The following is a 14,962-nucleotide window of genomic DNA, read 5'->3' as shown; positions in this document are numbered from 1 at the left end:
GGTGGTGTCCCCCACACTGGACCAGCCTGTGGCCAGAGGCGTAGCCTTCACTCTAGCTCCGCAGGTGTTCCTCCCCTGGAGAGGTGTGTTTGTGGCAAAGGACTGGGTGGACCTGTTAATGTGGAGTCCTCAGCTCTCTTCTTTCTGAGATGAGGAAACTGGGCCAGAAGCAGTTTATTTGTAAGGTTGTATCAGTGCTACATAGCTTGTGCCAGATGCTGGAGGCTCCGAAAGCCCAGTGGGGCCTCAGCCCTGGTCTCAAAGGGGTTGAGAGTCTCTGTAAGCAGTCAGGAGAAGAGGGTCAGAGAGAGTCTCTGGAGCCAGTATAGATGGCATGAGGTTCTTCTAGCGGGCGTCTGGCAGGTGTGGCAGAGCATATCCAGCAGAAGTGGTTTGAAAATAGACCAGGAATTACAGTGTTACTCCTTTCCTTCCAGAGGCTTAAACTTGAGTTTAACCTGTATTGGTTATTAATGTGTAGTATTGATCTTATCTTAGTTTTGAAGGGAAGAGGGCATCCTTTTTGTCCTCGGGGGTTGGAGGATGTCCTCTCACCACCCCAGCTGGCCGACCCCTGCCTGCCATTTACAGAGAGCCTGCTGTCTCGGGAGCTCACACACAGTAACGTTTGTTACTTCTTTCTCTAGGTCATGGCTTCCGGCTTCTCAGACCTGAGGCTCCAGTAGAGGAAATGACCGTCAGGGACCCTGCTCCAGACCTGTTACGGAGACTGAACCTCTGTGGGGCACGAACCTGCTGGAGACGGGGAAGCTTCTCTCTTTGAAGGGATCTGCACTTGTCACAGAAGGTAAAGATGACGACCTCGTCCATCAGACGCCAGATGAAAAACATTGTCAACAACTACTCGGAAGCTGAGATAAAAGTGCGGGAAGCCACCTCCAATGACCCATGGGGCCCGTCCAGCTCCCTGATGACAGAGATCGCAGACCTGACCTACAACGTGGTGGCCTTCTCGGAGATCATGAGCATGGTGTGGAAGCGGCTCAACGACCATGGCAAGAACTGGCGGCACGTGTACAAGGCGCTGACGCTGCTTGACTACCTCATCAAGACGGGCTCAGAGCGCGTGGCCCAGCAGTGCCGCGAGAACATCTTCGCCATCCAGACCCTGAAGGACTTCCAGTACGTCGACCGCGACGGCAAGGACCAGGGGGTCAACGTGCGTGAGAAGGCCAAGCAGCTGGTGGCCCTGCTGAAGGACGAGGAGCGGCTTAAGGCCGAGCGGGCCCAGGCCCTCAAGACCAAGGAGCGCATGGCCCAGGTGGCCACCGGCATGGGCAGCAACCAGATCACCTTTGGCCGGGGCTCCAGCCAGCCCAACTTGTCCACCAGCTACTCGGAGCAAGAGTACGGCAAGGCCGGGGGGTCGCCGGCTTCCTACCATGGCTGTGAGTAGTAACCCCCATGCTGGGCACCAGGCTCAGCCAGACTCATGGCCCCTACCTTCCCGCTGCTGGCACCTGGCAGCAGCCCCTCAGTTCACCTCGAGTTACTGTTACAGAGGGGCTCCTGGCCTGGGGTCCCAAGACCCTCTGCTTCTCGGTGCGTGTGGGCAGGGCAGGCCCAGAGGATGGATTACCTGCTTCCCCCTCAGGCCAGGGCTGAAGCGAAGGGCCTGGCTGCCCGCAGCAGCAGGGGATTGGCTGTCCCAGAAATCTGCTCTCTTTTGTCTCATATTCAGTGTCGTTCTGAAACTGGGCTTCGGGTCTCCTGGCCGGCCCAGCGTCTGTTCTCCTTGAGCATCACTGGGTGAGGCAGTGAATGTCCGCCTCTCCCGCAGAGGGAGAGGCCAGCCTCCTCCCCGCCTCTGGGTGGGGGTCCTTGCTGGTCCGGTCACGCGGCTGGCTCCGTGCTTTCTGGGCTGCTCTTTTCTCGCTTTGCGTGTTGGAGATGCTGGGTCTTTGCCCGGTGTTCAGGAGAGATGCCAGCAGAAGTGGCATTCAGGGCCTGACGGAGGCTGGCTAGGGAGCCATGTTGGCATTCTAGCTGTTCATGGAGATGGGCCCTGAAATGTGCCCCTCTGCCTTCTCATTGCAGCCCTGGTAGCCTGCAGGGTGAGGGACACAGAAATTGTGCCTCTGGCTGAAAACAGAAGTCCAGGTACCCCTACCCTTTGCTTTTGGAATAAGTAACACTGTTAGCATAAGAAAAAATTTCAGGCAGCTGCTTGCAGTTTGACCCCCTGTTGGCCTTGCTTATTTAGTTTGGCAGGTTTCGGTTTGTCGTCGCCTTGCCACTCGTAACATTTGTGTTGAGCAGATCTGGACAGTGGGGTCGGGCTCCCGCCTCTGGGATTCTCAGCGATTGTCAAGCTCAGAGGCCAGCATTCCTGTCCAACTTGTAGTTCCTGTCGTTTCCTCACCTAGTTTGGATGACTCTACTCAGGCAAAGCCTGGGACCTTGGTGAAGCCGCTTAAAAGAAATGGAGCATGCAGTCTGGGGCTCCAGGGGCTCCCCTACGCTAGGTTGATAGAAAAGGAAGATTGCCCTTAAGAAGTGAAGTCGTATGTGTCCCTTATGGAGCCCTTCTCCACCAAGAAAGGCCGCTGCAGGTAGGCTGGGCTCCAGGCTGCCCTCCTCTTTGGAAGTGCTCACGTAAGGACCCTGGGGGCTGCTTTTCTCCTGTCTGCCTTTTGAGGTCATTGCCCCTGAGTCCCAAGGACTGAGGGTAGGAGCGGAAGCCACGTCCCATGCATTGAGTGAAGACTGTTCCGGGGCTGGGAGGAGGTGGTGGGGCCTTGTGTCTGGTCCCGTGGCCTCAGCCTTCGCCTCCCTGCCCAGCGGCCCTGAGTTGGTCCACCTCTGAGAGCCCAAGCTTGAGCTGCATGTTCAGAGTCTGTTCGCGGGGCCTGGCCTTGCCTGTCCCTCTTAACGGCGCGCGCGCGCGCGCGCGCGTGTGTGTGTGTGTGTCCGGCCAATGACCCGGCCCAGCCCTGCCTCTCTTGGGACCCCACAGCCCAAGGTGGGAAATGCAGGCAGCCTGCTGGGTATGCTCCTGGTCGCCCAGTACAGCCAGCTTTCTCCTTGCCTCCCTCTGCAGCCCAGCGCCAGTCCTTCCCTCTCCCGGGAGCCCTGGCTATCCTGCGCCCCTCTCCACACCCCTCACCCAGAGGCCTCAGGGGAGCCGCTGTTTGCTTTGCATGAGGCCTGGGTGGCTGTCAGGCTCTCCCAGTCCCGCACCCTGCGGGATTGGAGGTGTGCTGGCGGCAGCCCCAGACGTGGGGAGGACCAGGCCCCTGGGCTGAACCTGTGGTTTGGTCCTTGTCTCACCGGCACACCCAGCCGGGAGCCATCCTCCATGTTGCAGTGATGCGGGCGGGTGAGCAGAGGACCAAATGGGGTGGATTTTGCTTCTCAGTTCCCTGCCGTCCTTCCTGAAATCCACGGGACTCGGGACCCTGGCAAGCAGAGAGTTGGCTGCCCAATCAGTTGTAGGTTGCAGTGTTTGGAGGTCTCTGACTCAATGGGGATGGAAGTGAGGCTTGCTTTAGGGGTGATTACTAGCTCTCCTGGACAACCTTCAGCTGGTGTGGGCTACGCTGAAAACAGATTTCGCCGCAGCCTACAAAGAAGTGCGCTCAGTCCACTGCCTTGGCACCTGGGCCCACCACAGAGAACGCCTCTCCTCTCTCCCTGCGTGGCTCTGACCGGGGCGGCCAGCAGCCATGGAAGTGGCCCCCTCACTTGGGCCTTGTACACCTTGTGGCCACCCTGCCAGTGCTCGTGGGATCACTGTGTTGAGTTCTGGGCCCATTTTCCCTCACCCGCTGAGGGAGTACTGGCTTTGGTGCAGGGAGGCAGTCAGAGTGTTTCAGAGTGACACTTCCGCTGGTCCCCAGTGCCCCCGAGCCTGCCTGTTGAGTACCTGGGGCCCCCAGCTCTCCTGGGCTCCTTGCATTCAAAGCCCCCGAGCCAAGGCCCACAGGTGCCCCCTCAACTCAGTGCCTCCACACACTGCCAACAAGTTGGTCAACCCACAGCCCACACTGCCTCAGCTCTGGGGCTAGAGGTAGAAATTAATGGTAAAATGAGTGAGTTTGTTTTCCTAGAGTTTCTCAAGTGCTGGATGAGGTTTGGGCAAACCAGTGATACGTGGTGTCACCGTTCTGGGTGCCTTCCTCTCTGTGTCTCGTACCCTCACTGTCACGGGTGATCCTTTCTGAGCACCTGCCTGATGCCCAGTGTGAGGCGAGGGCTTCCCCTGGGCCCTGGGGATCTGCCTTGAACATGCTGGCTTGGAATGCAGCATGGAGGGGTCACCCTGACTGGCCTCGTGAGACGCAGCGGAGATCCAGGCCAGGCCGTCAGCTCAGCTCGTGTGGTGTGCTATCTCCATCAGTGGTTGTCTCAGGCTGGGACACTGGCCCTCTTTTCCTTTTCTTGACACTTAGCCTTTGGAACTACATTTTGTGGGCTTTTCCAGAAACGTGGAAATGTGCCATATCTTGAGGCTTTGAGTCTAGAACATCTGATTCTTAAGAGGTTAGATTTTGTTGGTAGTGAAGGCTGTTTCCAACTTTGTAGGTGCCCTTTCTCTGCTCCCTGAGCTGCTGGCTGCCCAGAGTCCAGGCACACATCTGACAGGCTGGAGTCTCGGGGTGGGCGCGGGCATCGTGGTCGTGCTGCTGAGTTTTCTCGGAGGCTGCAGCCTGTCCAGTTCAGGTTCTTCCTCCCGTTCCTCCAGCTGATGACCGGTAGCCGTGCCCTTTCAGAAAGTCAGAGTCAGCAGGCAGTGCGCCCATGGGTCTCCTCCCGCGGCCTTCTGGCAACTTAGTGACGAACCCCATCGGGCCAGTGTGCCTGTGGCCCGCTTCTCCACGTCTAGGTGGTAAGCTCAGCATGGGTGGCACAAAAGAAACTCTGCTGGTTTTCTCATTGTAAGATAATGCCTGTCTACTCCTGATCATGTAGAAAGTGCAAAAGGAAGACGGACACACTCCGTGACCTCCTTAGACTGCTGATGTTCCCGTGTGGGGGTGTCCTTCTGAATGTTTTTTCTAAGCGCATGCTTTTCTAGGCCTGCAGGTTTGTTTGGATCCCTGCCGTTTCTATCACGACGTCGTCACCCCAGCTGCCAGGCCTCTGGGCACAGGCAGTGGTGGGGCCTCGTCATGGCCATCTGTCTGGGGAGAGCCGGAGAGTTCTTACTCTGAGGAGGAAGCGAGGGCCAGATCAATACCCATATCCCCCACAGCCAGCTGTATGGACAGACCTGGAACTGGGTCTGAAGTATGTTTTGTGGGAGCAGAAGGAATCTAATGTTTTATATTGCATACATGGTAGAACAGTGTTACACACGTGTCGTTTGTAACAAAGCACACATCTCAGAAGGTTACAGCATTCATTTGCCCAGGGCTGGCTCTGGGCAGTGAGAGCTCATGGTCCGCAGATGAGGCCTGGCCCTTTGTGGGCCTCCAGTTCGGGAGAGGGTGGGCACCTTGACGGTGTGCCACATGGAGTGCCCGGAGGGGGCCGGGCAGGCGAGTCAGAGGCTGTTCTCAGCCTGCCCGCAGTGGGCGGGATGCAGCGGCTCAGAGGACCCCTCAGCTGACTCAGATAACTTGCTGTGCATTTCCACATTGCTGCACAGTTGCACTTGACTGCAGAGGTTAGAGCTCGGGTGGGTTAGGGTCCGTGGAGCAGGTTGAGGTGGTGCTCTCTTCCGGTTTTGCACATCCCCTGTGCTGTCACAGGCTCTCACACAGCGCTCCGCCTGAGGGACACACTCTGAGAAGGGACCGTGCGGATCACAGTCTCCACCCTGTCTGAATTGTATCCAGGTTCTCACAGTGTGGTAACAATGTGGTGAATACCTTTGGGCAGAAGGCTGCTTTTCCGAGGAGTCTTGATGTAGAATTGTCTTGTCTTCAATGTAGAATTCCAGGAAGTGAGGTTAGTGGACAAGTGTGTTGAAAAGTGAAAGTGAAAGTGAAGTCGCTCAGTCGTGTCTGACTCTTTGCGATCCCATGGACTGTAGCCCACCAGGCTCCTCCGTCCATGGGATTCTTCAGGCAAGAATACTGGAGTGGGTTGCCATTTCCTTCTCCAGGGCATCTTCCCGACCCGGGGATTGAACCCAGGTTTCCTGCATTGCAGGCAGACGTTTTAACCTCTGAGCCACCATGTCTTGAACTTGGCAGATGTTTTCCCAGCAGACCCGGCCCAGGTGCAGTGCCCCCAGCTGGGGTGCAAGAGAAGTGGCCATGCTTGGTGGATAGCCCCGAGCCCAAAATGGGTACTGAGATTTTTCTGAAAGGTAATGTCTAGTTTCAGTTAAGTTCAGTTGCTCAGTTGTGCCTGACTCTTTGTGACCCCATGGACTGCAGCATGCCAGGCCTCCCTTTCCATCACCAACTCCCAGAGCTTTCTCAAACTCATGTCCGTTGAGTCAGTGATTCCATCCAACCATCTCATCTTCTGTTGTCCCCTTCTCCTCGCACCTTCAATCTTTCCCAGCATCAGGGTCTTTGCAAAAGTCAGTTCTTTGCATCAGGTGGCCAAAGGATTGGAGTTTCAGCTTCAGCATCAGTCCTTCCAGGAATATTCAGGACTGATTTCCTCTAGGATGGAATGGTTGGATCTCCTTGCTGTCCAAGAGACTCTCAAGAGTCTTCTCAACACCACAGCTCAAAAGCATCAATTCTTCGGCGCTCAGCTTTCTTTATAGTCCAACTCTCAGTCCATACATGACTACTGGAAAAACCATAGCCTTGACTAGATGGACCTTTGTTGGCAAAGTAATGTCTCTCCTTTCGAATGTGCTTTCTAGGTTGGTCATAACTTTTCTTCCAAGGACCAAGCGTCTTTTAATTTCATGGCTGCAGTCACCATCTGCAGTGATTTTGGAGCCCCCCAAAATAAGGTCTTTCATTGTTTCCACTGTTTCCCCATCTATTTGCCATGAAGTGATGGGACCAGATGCCATGATCTTAGTTTTCTCAATGTTGAGTTTTAAGCCAACTTTTTCACTCTCCACTTTCACTTTCATCAAGAGGCTCTTTAGTTCTGCTTCGCTTTCTATCATAAGAGCGGTGTCATCTGCATATCTGAGGTTATTGACATTTCTCCTGGCAATCTTGATTCTAGCTTGTGCTTCATCCAGTCCAGCATTTCTCATGATGTCCTCTGCATATAAGTTAAATGAGCAGGGTGACAGTATACAGCCTTGATGTACTCCTTTCCCGATTTGGAACCAATCTGTTGTTCCATGTCCAGTTCTAACTGTTGCTTCTTGACCTGCATCCAGATTTCTCGGGAGGCAGGTCAGGTGGTCTGATATTCCCATCTTTTGAAGAATTTTCCACAGTTTGCTGTGATCCACACAGTCAAAGGCTTTGGCATAGTCAATAAAGCAGAAGTAGATGTGTTTCTGGAACTCTCTTGCTTTTTTGATGATCCAACGGATGTTGGCAATTTGATCTCTGGTTCCTCTGCCTTTTCTAAATCCGGTTTGAACGTCTGGAAGCACTGTTCGCATACTGTTGAAGCCTGTCTTGGAGAATTTTGAGCATTACTTTGCTAGTTTAGTAGATGAAAATTTCCATCAGGATATTCATTTTAAAAGTTAGTTTCCTATTTGTAAATGTTGCTCTATAAGAAATTGCTGTAGGCATGTAATCTCAGTTTACGACTGAATTAAGAAAGAGGGCGTTCTGTCTCTGTTGAAGTTCTGGTGACCATAGCACCCCCCCCTACCCCGTTCCTCCCGAGCGCCTGCCTGGGGAGCTGTGGGTATGGCCCTCACCCGGGTGCTCCCTGCCCCCCCCACCCAAGAGTGTGACTTCCCAAAGCACCAGGAACCATGGAACCCCCGGGAAAGAACAAGGAGGAAAAATGGCTTCCTGTTCTGGACAAGCTCCTAGCTCCCACTTTGCAAGCTGATGACCTTGTAACGGACAGGGTTTACTGTGCAGCCCAAAGAGAGCAGCACAGCTAGGACGGGCTCTGAGTCCTGCCAGCCAGCGACAGGGCAGCCTTTGTCTCTGCCCAGCCGCCCATCCCAACCATCGTCCGCGCTGCCTCCTTTCTTCCTGGGCTTTGGCTTTCGCACACCTCAGGATGGTTGGGACCAGTGTGTGAGGTGTGCCCTTGGGAGTCACAGCTTCTGCTCACTGGAAACTAAACTAGAAAATGAACACACAGGTGCGTGGAAAGAGGCAGGTCGGGGAGATGGCCTAGCGGCAGGCAGGTCTGGAGCGCAGGTGAGGCCCCCAGTCTGTGGGCTCTAGGTGCCTGGGGCAGGGGTGTCTGCACTGAGCCAGGCTGAGAAGAACCCCTGCCTGCGGAGCACCTCAGTGGGGAGAACGTGCTAGGGGGTGGCTCCAGAGCCGAGGCTGGAGGGGAAGCCCGCCTGAGGGCCGGAAGGAGCTGGAGGATTCTAGGGCCTGTGTGGGGGTGGCAGAGCAGGGGTGGGGTGGGTGTGAGCAGTAGAGAGTCGAGAGGCAGCTCCTCCCCGTGGCAGGAGTGTGCGGGAGGCAGGGCCCAGACGTGTGTGCTGGGAGAGCCTGGGACCTGCGGCTGCAGCAGCACTGACACAGGTCTTGTCCCCTGTGGAGGCTGGAAGCCCGGATCAGGGTGTGCGCAGGCCTGTGCCTCTGAGACCCGCGCGTGCAGGGAGCGTCCTGCCTCATGCTCCCCCTGCTCCTGCTGCCGGAGGCCTCCTCGGTGTCCCCGGGCCACGGCTGCCGCCCTCCCCTCATGTCTTCGCCCCCATCTCTTCCCTGCCTGTAAGGGCACAGGTCACGTTGGGTGTGGGACCCACCTGCTCCAGTGTGACCTCAGCTTAACCACTCACTGAGGACTCTGCCACAGCCATTTCCAAATCCACTCGTGTTCTGAGGTGCTGGGGGTCAGGCCCTCACACCTTTGGGCCTGCTCTGCCTTGACCCCTCGGCAGGGCAAGGCTCTCGACCCTGGTGAAGTCCCACCTGCTCTCTGCCTGGCAGCCTGGCTTCCTGCCCCCAGGCCATGCTCCAGTGTCCCCACCCCCTCCCCTGTGTGTGTGCGTCTTGTCCCTCCTTACTGGACACAGGCCCTGGGAGAGCAGGGGCTGTCCTCTGGCCTGGAGAAGCGCCAGGCATGGTGTACACAAATGTTAGGGCCGAGGGCTCCGAGCAGCTCAGGGCATGGGGACAGCATGGCATTGGCTTTTGAGTTCTGCCGACTCTGAGTGGCCTCCCTGGGCCCCGGCTCCCTCCTCTGTGGGAAGCAGTCATGGTGAAGAGCAAGGCCTTAGGTCGGCCTTCGTCCCTTGTGGCTGTGGGACCCTGGCGAGCCACCTCATCTCTGGGTCCCAGCCCTGGTTTTGGAGTGGATTGGGAGGCAGGACCCCATCTGGGCTGAGGGTTGGGCAAGACGCCAGGTGTGGTACCACTGTCACACGCCAGGCACTGGCCAGGTGCCCCCCGTAGGAACTCGTCTGGTCCTCACAGTAGCCCAAGCCGCGGGAACCCTGTCTCCCATCCTGTGGGTGAGGAGGCCAAGGTGAGGGATTGAGCAGAGGCAAGCCCAGGTCTGGGCTCAGACTTCCAGGCGCACCCTTCACCAGGGCTGCCTCTCTGAGGCTGAGACCGTCAGCCTGGATGGGGATGCGGTGAGGTGGAGCCCACACATGGCAGGAATTGAGGGGGCCGGTGGGCGAGAGTCAGGAAAGCACGCCAATGTGCAGGGCGTGCGTGTATGTCTTCTGGGTGGAATCATGAGAAAATGTCAGCAGCTGTTTCCTCTGGGAAGAGGGGTAGAGGCAGGAAGAGTGGGCCGGGCCTCACTTCCTCTTACGCTGAAGTATTTAACACAAGCTCTGGCATCTGCCCTCCCCCATAGCCTGACAGTGGATGGAGTGGACAGCAGCCACTGGGCCGCCTCGTCCCTGCCCGCGTGCCCATCTGCCCACTGTTCTGACTGTGACGTGCAGCCAACTGTCTGTACGGAGACTGCCCGGGATCTTGTCCCTTAAGTCTGACTGTGCTCATGGCCCTCGTGTGCTGGGATGCTGGGCCGGCCGTCCTGCAAAGCAGCCCTTGGTCTGGGTTTGTCTGCCTCAGTCCTTTTCCTGTGCTTCTGTGAACTGGAATCAGATGTAGAGTCTGCGATGGGATCTAGACAGGGTTTTGCCAGGACTGCCGAGTGGTGGGCAAAGGGCAGAGAGAGCATGGTCGTGGTCCAGCCCCTCTTGTCCTGAAGGTCACCCGGCTGTGGTGGTACTTCAGTCTCTTCACATCCTGCACCTTTTTGGCTTTTCCACAACATTGTTGTTCAGTTGCTCTGTCGTGTCTGACTCCGCGACCCCATGGACTGCAGCACAGCAGTCTTCCCTGTCCTCCACCATTTCCCAGAGTTTGCTCAAACTCAAGTCCACTGAGTCAGTGGACATGTTATTTCCACAACATATTTATGTATTTTCTCTCTTTCAATGTTACCTGGGGTAATCTGAGCTTATTTTCTCATAATTCATCTCGACTAAAAACAGTCTTTCCTGCTGTCTCCTTGTGAGCTGGGAGAGGGTGGGCCTGGAAGGTCTCCCAGGGGACAGGGTCAGAAGCCTCTGCTCTCCGTGGGAGTGTCCTTGGTGGCTGAGGTCATTGCTGACTCAGGAAACAGCCTGTGGAGCACAGGAAGATGTCGCCATGCTGAGGAAGGCCCAGTAAGCACTTCACTGCAGTTCAGTGATGAGGAAGGAACTTAGCTGAACGGGAACCTGCTCACCAGGGGCAGAAAGCGGCCCTGGGCTCAGCGCGGGTCAGCGCCAGCTCCACAGCCCCTCCCTCGGTGGCCGACAGAAAGGGGAGGGGGAGGCCACGGCTGCCAGAACCACAATCCTCAGCCCATGTAGGCCGTGGGCCACCATGGTGTCCATCTGTGGTTTCTGCCCCGTGAGACAGGGGATGTCTTGTGGCTGTGGGTGGAGTGGAGAGCAGTGACCTGGGCAGGGCCAGCCCCCAGGGTGGGGGCAGCTTGTCTCGGGCCTTCCCACCCCTCTCGCCCCTCCCATCGCTCACCTCACAGACTTGGAAGCAGAAGCCTGGAGGGATAGCATCCGGATGCAGCTCCCTGCTGCAGTGGGGTGGGGACAGGCCAGGTGCCTGGTGTTGCTGGCAGGCATGGGGTGGTGGCAGTGCTCAGACCCAGGTGGGGTCTTCTTGGCACCGCATGGCCAGGCCCTTGCCTTCTTGCCAGCCCATGTGCCCGGCTTTCCGGGAAGTCCCCGTGCAGAGCCGCCTGCGGGAGGGGGCCTGCAGTCTGCGCCCTTCAACCAGCATCCGTGACTGCAGACGCCGCTGACGAGCTCTCTAGGAAAACTGCAGAACGTTGCCAATGAGAAGAGACAGTTTCCTGTTTTTCTGTTACCTTGAGTGCTTTACTTTCTTTTTTCACAATTCCCCAACCTTGAGCACTTGAAGTGCCTTGTAGGGGGCATTTGGGGCCCGGTGCAGTCGGCCAGCCCCCGGAGCAGGTGAGCAGGGTCAAGGGGTGTGGCCCTGCAGGAGGTACCAGGTTGAGGGTGGGTTTCTGGTTCTCCTCCTGGCCTGAAGTTTGAGAAAATGTGGTCCTGTGTGGGCTCCTTGTCCAACCTCCCCCGTGCTTCCTCAGCCAGGGTGGTGGACCAGGCAGGACAAATGGGAGCCCGTCACAGGGGTGCCAGCTTTGCGCTCCTCCCCACGGGTCAGGCTCAACCACAGGGAAGGGCAGGGACATGCTCGTGCATCCAGGGTGATGAGCTTGTGTGCACAGGGCCTGCCTTCCCAGGAGAGCATGGGTGAGGCAGAAAGCAGCAGAGACCTGAGGGGGCTTGCTTCTCCTACTGCCCCGTGAGTGGTAGGCCCTCAGAGTGGGGCCCGGCCAAACTCTGGTGGCCGGAGGACCCTTTCAGGCTCTGTGCTCACTGTCCTGTTCTCAGGCACAAGAGGCCCTTTGTGGGGCCGAGATGCTGTCACTAAGGCAGGAGCATCTCCACCGGACGCCGCCCTCGCAGCTGAGGCCCGTGTGCGCTCAGCTGACACTCCGGGCTGGTGGCTGTGAATTCTGCCATCTGCACGACCGAGAGCCGTGCATCCGCTTATAAAAACCACAGCATTTAGGGGAATACCCTTTGTCTGATTTCCACATTGATGTGGTGAGCTATTTCCGTGTGTGCTGGCCACACATTATTCCAGCAGCGTCAGCTGGGGGGACACAGACGTGCACATTTGCATTTGAAGCCGGGCTGGCCGCGCAGCTGTGCAGAGAGGCACCGAGGACAGGGCGCCTCACTTCTCCGGCCGGCCCTGCAGAGCCCCGGCCCATTCATCCTGTCCCAGGCAAGTCAGGTTCTGTGGCTGCACAGCCAAGTTCAGCTTTCCCTGCCAAGATGGGGCCCTCTGTTCAGAGCCCTTTGGGGGTATAAGGTGGGACCTGGGGGCCTGGTTTCCCCTTTGGGAATAAGTGGAGGATGGTAGATATGCAGGGTTTGTTATAAACTGAGGGTTTCGTGAGGCAGCCTCAGAGACCATTCATCAGGAGCTGGCGGGGAGCGGGTGGCCCATAGGGCTGTGACCTGGATGAGACAGCCACTCTGGTCATGGGAGAGCCTCCTCCTGTTCCCCACAACTGTCCCCAGCTGTCCCGCTTCCCTTGTTCTTGTCAGTCTGGGTGGTGGCTTTGCTTCTAGAGCACAAGGATGCCAAAGTCTGCCGTCTGTGATGGGCAGAGTTGAACTTTGGGGACCAGACATGCTTTTGTTTGGGGATGTTGTTAAGAAATAGGATTGTTAAGATAGATTTGAGGACATTTTGTTACCATCCAGCTTTATTTCTAAAGGAATGCTTTGGAAAATTGGGGTGATGGACTGGGATTAGACTTGATTTTATTTAGAAAAGCATCTTTGTGTTTTTTCCTAACTGCAGTGTTTTTTGCTCTTTGACCTCTTCATTAGCTTGGAGTACACATGAGGCAGTTGGCCTTTTTTTTGTTTTTAACCATTTCTCTTGGTTGACCGTGAATCATAGTGAACACACTGTGCTCCAGGCCTGGTTGTTCCAGATGCAGTCTCCTTGCTGTGTTTACGTGTCTTTCCTAAATGTAGGATAAGACGTAGCCCTTTACAGGCTGCCCCAAACTGGCCTGCAGCCTTGCCCATTGGACAGCTCAGGGACTCCAGCTCAGTCTTGGTTCTTCCGCCTTTCTGTAGCCAGAGCACAGCCATCTAGAAACTTCAGTATCTGAGCTCTTCCCCACCAGTTAATTTCTCCCATAGAAGCAGATCCTGAGAGGCAGGCTTAAGTGGGAGATTTAGGCTGAAGCAGCGTTTGGAGTCAGGAGGTCTTGAGAGGACCCGTGAGTCCACAGAGGCCTTGGGCTTCTTTGAATGATGACCCAGCTTTTCCAGAACTGTTCCCCCAATCTTGTAAAAACTCAGCTCCCCTCCTTGATGCCGTGCAGCTCTGCCGTGGGGGCAGGTCTGATCCTCGAGAGGTCGGAGCTGGCCGTGTCTGTGCCCCAGGATATTTTTTCCTGGTGGGTGCTGGGCGGCTGGTGTGCTTATGATGTTCCTCAGCTGTGACCTTGAGATGGTCACAGACACCCGTTCTCCCCGCCCAGGTGGACCCATGGGTGTGAGGCGGGAGCGGGTGGCTGACCGGGGAACACAGGTCCTTCACGGTGACTTTGCATCCCCCACAGCCACCTCCCCACGGGTGTCCTCGGAGCTGGAGCAGGCAAGGCCGCAGACGAGTGGGGAAGAGGAGCTGCAGCTGCAGCTGGCGCTGGCCATGAGCAGAGAGGTGGCCGAGCAGGTGGGTGCTGGCAGGGACGCGCGCCCAGTGGGGAGGGCCCGGGCACAGCCACACGGAGGGAAGGCTTTCAGGACATTGGTCCTGGGACGCACCTGCCAGAGGTGCTTCACGAGATGCTCCCTCTGCACCCTGCGTGCAGAATATGATCCACAAGGTGGCTGGAGAGCATCTGGACCCGGAAAAGGACAAGACAGAGGCTGGAGGGAGGGCCCAGGAGAGGAGAGTGCTAACGTCCAGAGAAGGGCGTGTGTTTGGTCTCCCTGTTACGAGCACGCGTCACGTGAAGATGGCGAAGGAGAGGAAGGAGTGGCCCAGAGGGCCTTCAGAGGAGTTGGCCCTCTGCTGCCGCTTTCAGTCCTGACTTGCTGTCCTGTGGTTAAAAAGGGCGAAGCAGTGTGGCATGGCTGTTCACCCTCTCGCTTAGAAGTGCCATGAGGGACAGGCAGGGGATCACATGGAGGCAGCCGTCGGTCCCAGTGTGGCTGGTCCCCCTGTGACTGGACTATCCTGTAAGGTCCACAGTAACGGACAGCCCCCAGGGCGGCCCCTCAGTCCACCAGACCTCCCTATGGGTCCCGCCCCACCCCTGGCGGCTCAAGGGAGGTACAGAGAGCTCACAGGGAAAACGGGGCGGATGGACATGCCCATCCAGTGTGGTTCCTTATCCCATCTTAAGAGTAAATAAGACACAATGAGTGTATTCACTTACATTTAATCATTATATTACCCATTTGTAAAAGCTCGAGCAGCCCAGTCATATATGGTGACTGTGCTTTGAATAAATATAAAATACAATGGACCATTTCTGTTAAAAATCAAAAATAGGAACACACTGGTTTTCTGGAAGCACAGTGGGGGTCAGGGTGAAACGGCCTGTGACATGTCCCCCTTCCAGTTCCTTTCTGGATTGTTTGTGTTTGTTTTTTTTTCCCCTCCCGATTATTTGTGTTTTATGAGGAGACATATTGCTTCCATAATTAGAAAGAATTTAAAGTCATTTTCACTCTGAGAAAGCATTTTATAAGTATTCCTCTTCTCCTCTCTGTCTGTGGTGCCTGTGACCTGGGCTCCCTGGTGGGACTGGAAGTAGGTGGGAGTCACATAGGTGGGTGGGGACCCTGGGCACACGGAGGGGACGGGAGATACTCGCTGTCCACCTTGTCCTCAGACCC

General features: G+C 56.4%; 1 protein-coding gene across 7 annotated transcripts in view; it reads left to right on the top strand.

The window, feature by feature from the left end:
* The window catches only part of EPN2 (epsin 2), a 52,172-nt gene that overhangs the window by 26,055 nt on the left and 11,155 nt on the right, over window positions 1–14,962 (top strand). For all 7 annotated transcript variants that reach the window (XM_069542950.1, XM_069542947.1, XM_069542948.1 and 4 more), the window contains exons 2-3: window positions 648–1,409; window positions 13,678–13,790. In XM_069542950.1, the coding sequence (XP_069399051.1) occupies window positions 815–1,409; window positions 13,678–13,790 (708 nt within the window). In that variant the 5' untranslated portion in view covers window positions 648–814. The remainder of the gene's footprint in view (window positions 1–647; window positions 1,410–13,677; window positions 13,791–14,962) is intronic.

The sequence above is a fragment of the Ovis canadensis genome, chromosome 11 (genome assembly GCF_042477335.2).
Source record: "Ovis canadensis isolate MfBH-ARS-UI-01 breed Bighorn chromosome 11, ARS-UI_OviCan_v2, whole genome shotgun sequence".
Lineage (NCBI taxonomy): Eukaryota > Metazoa > Chordata > Mammalia > Artiodactyla > Bovidae > Ovis > Ovis canadensis.
Note: the sequence above shows the minus strand (reverse complement) of the source record. Positions and strands in the feature narration are given on the sequence as shown.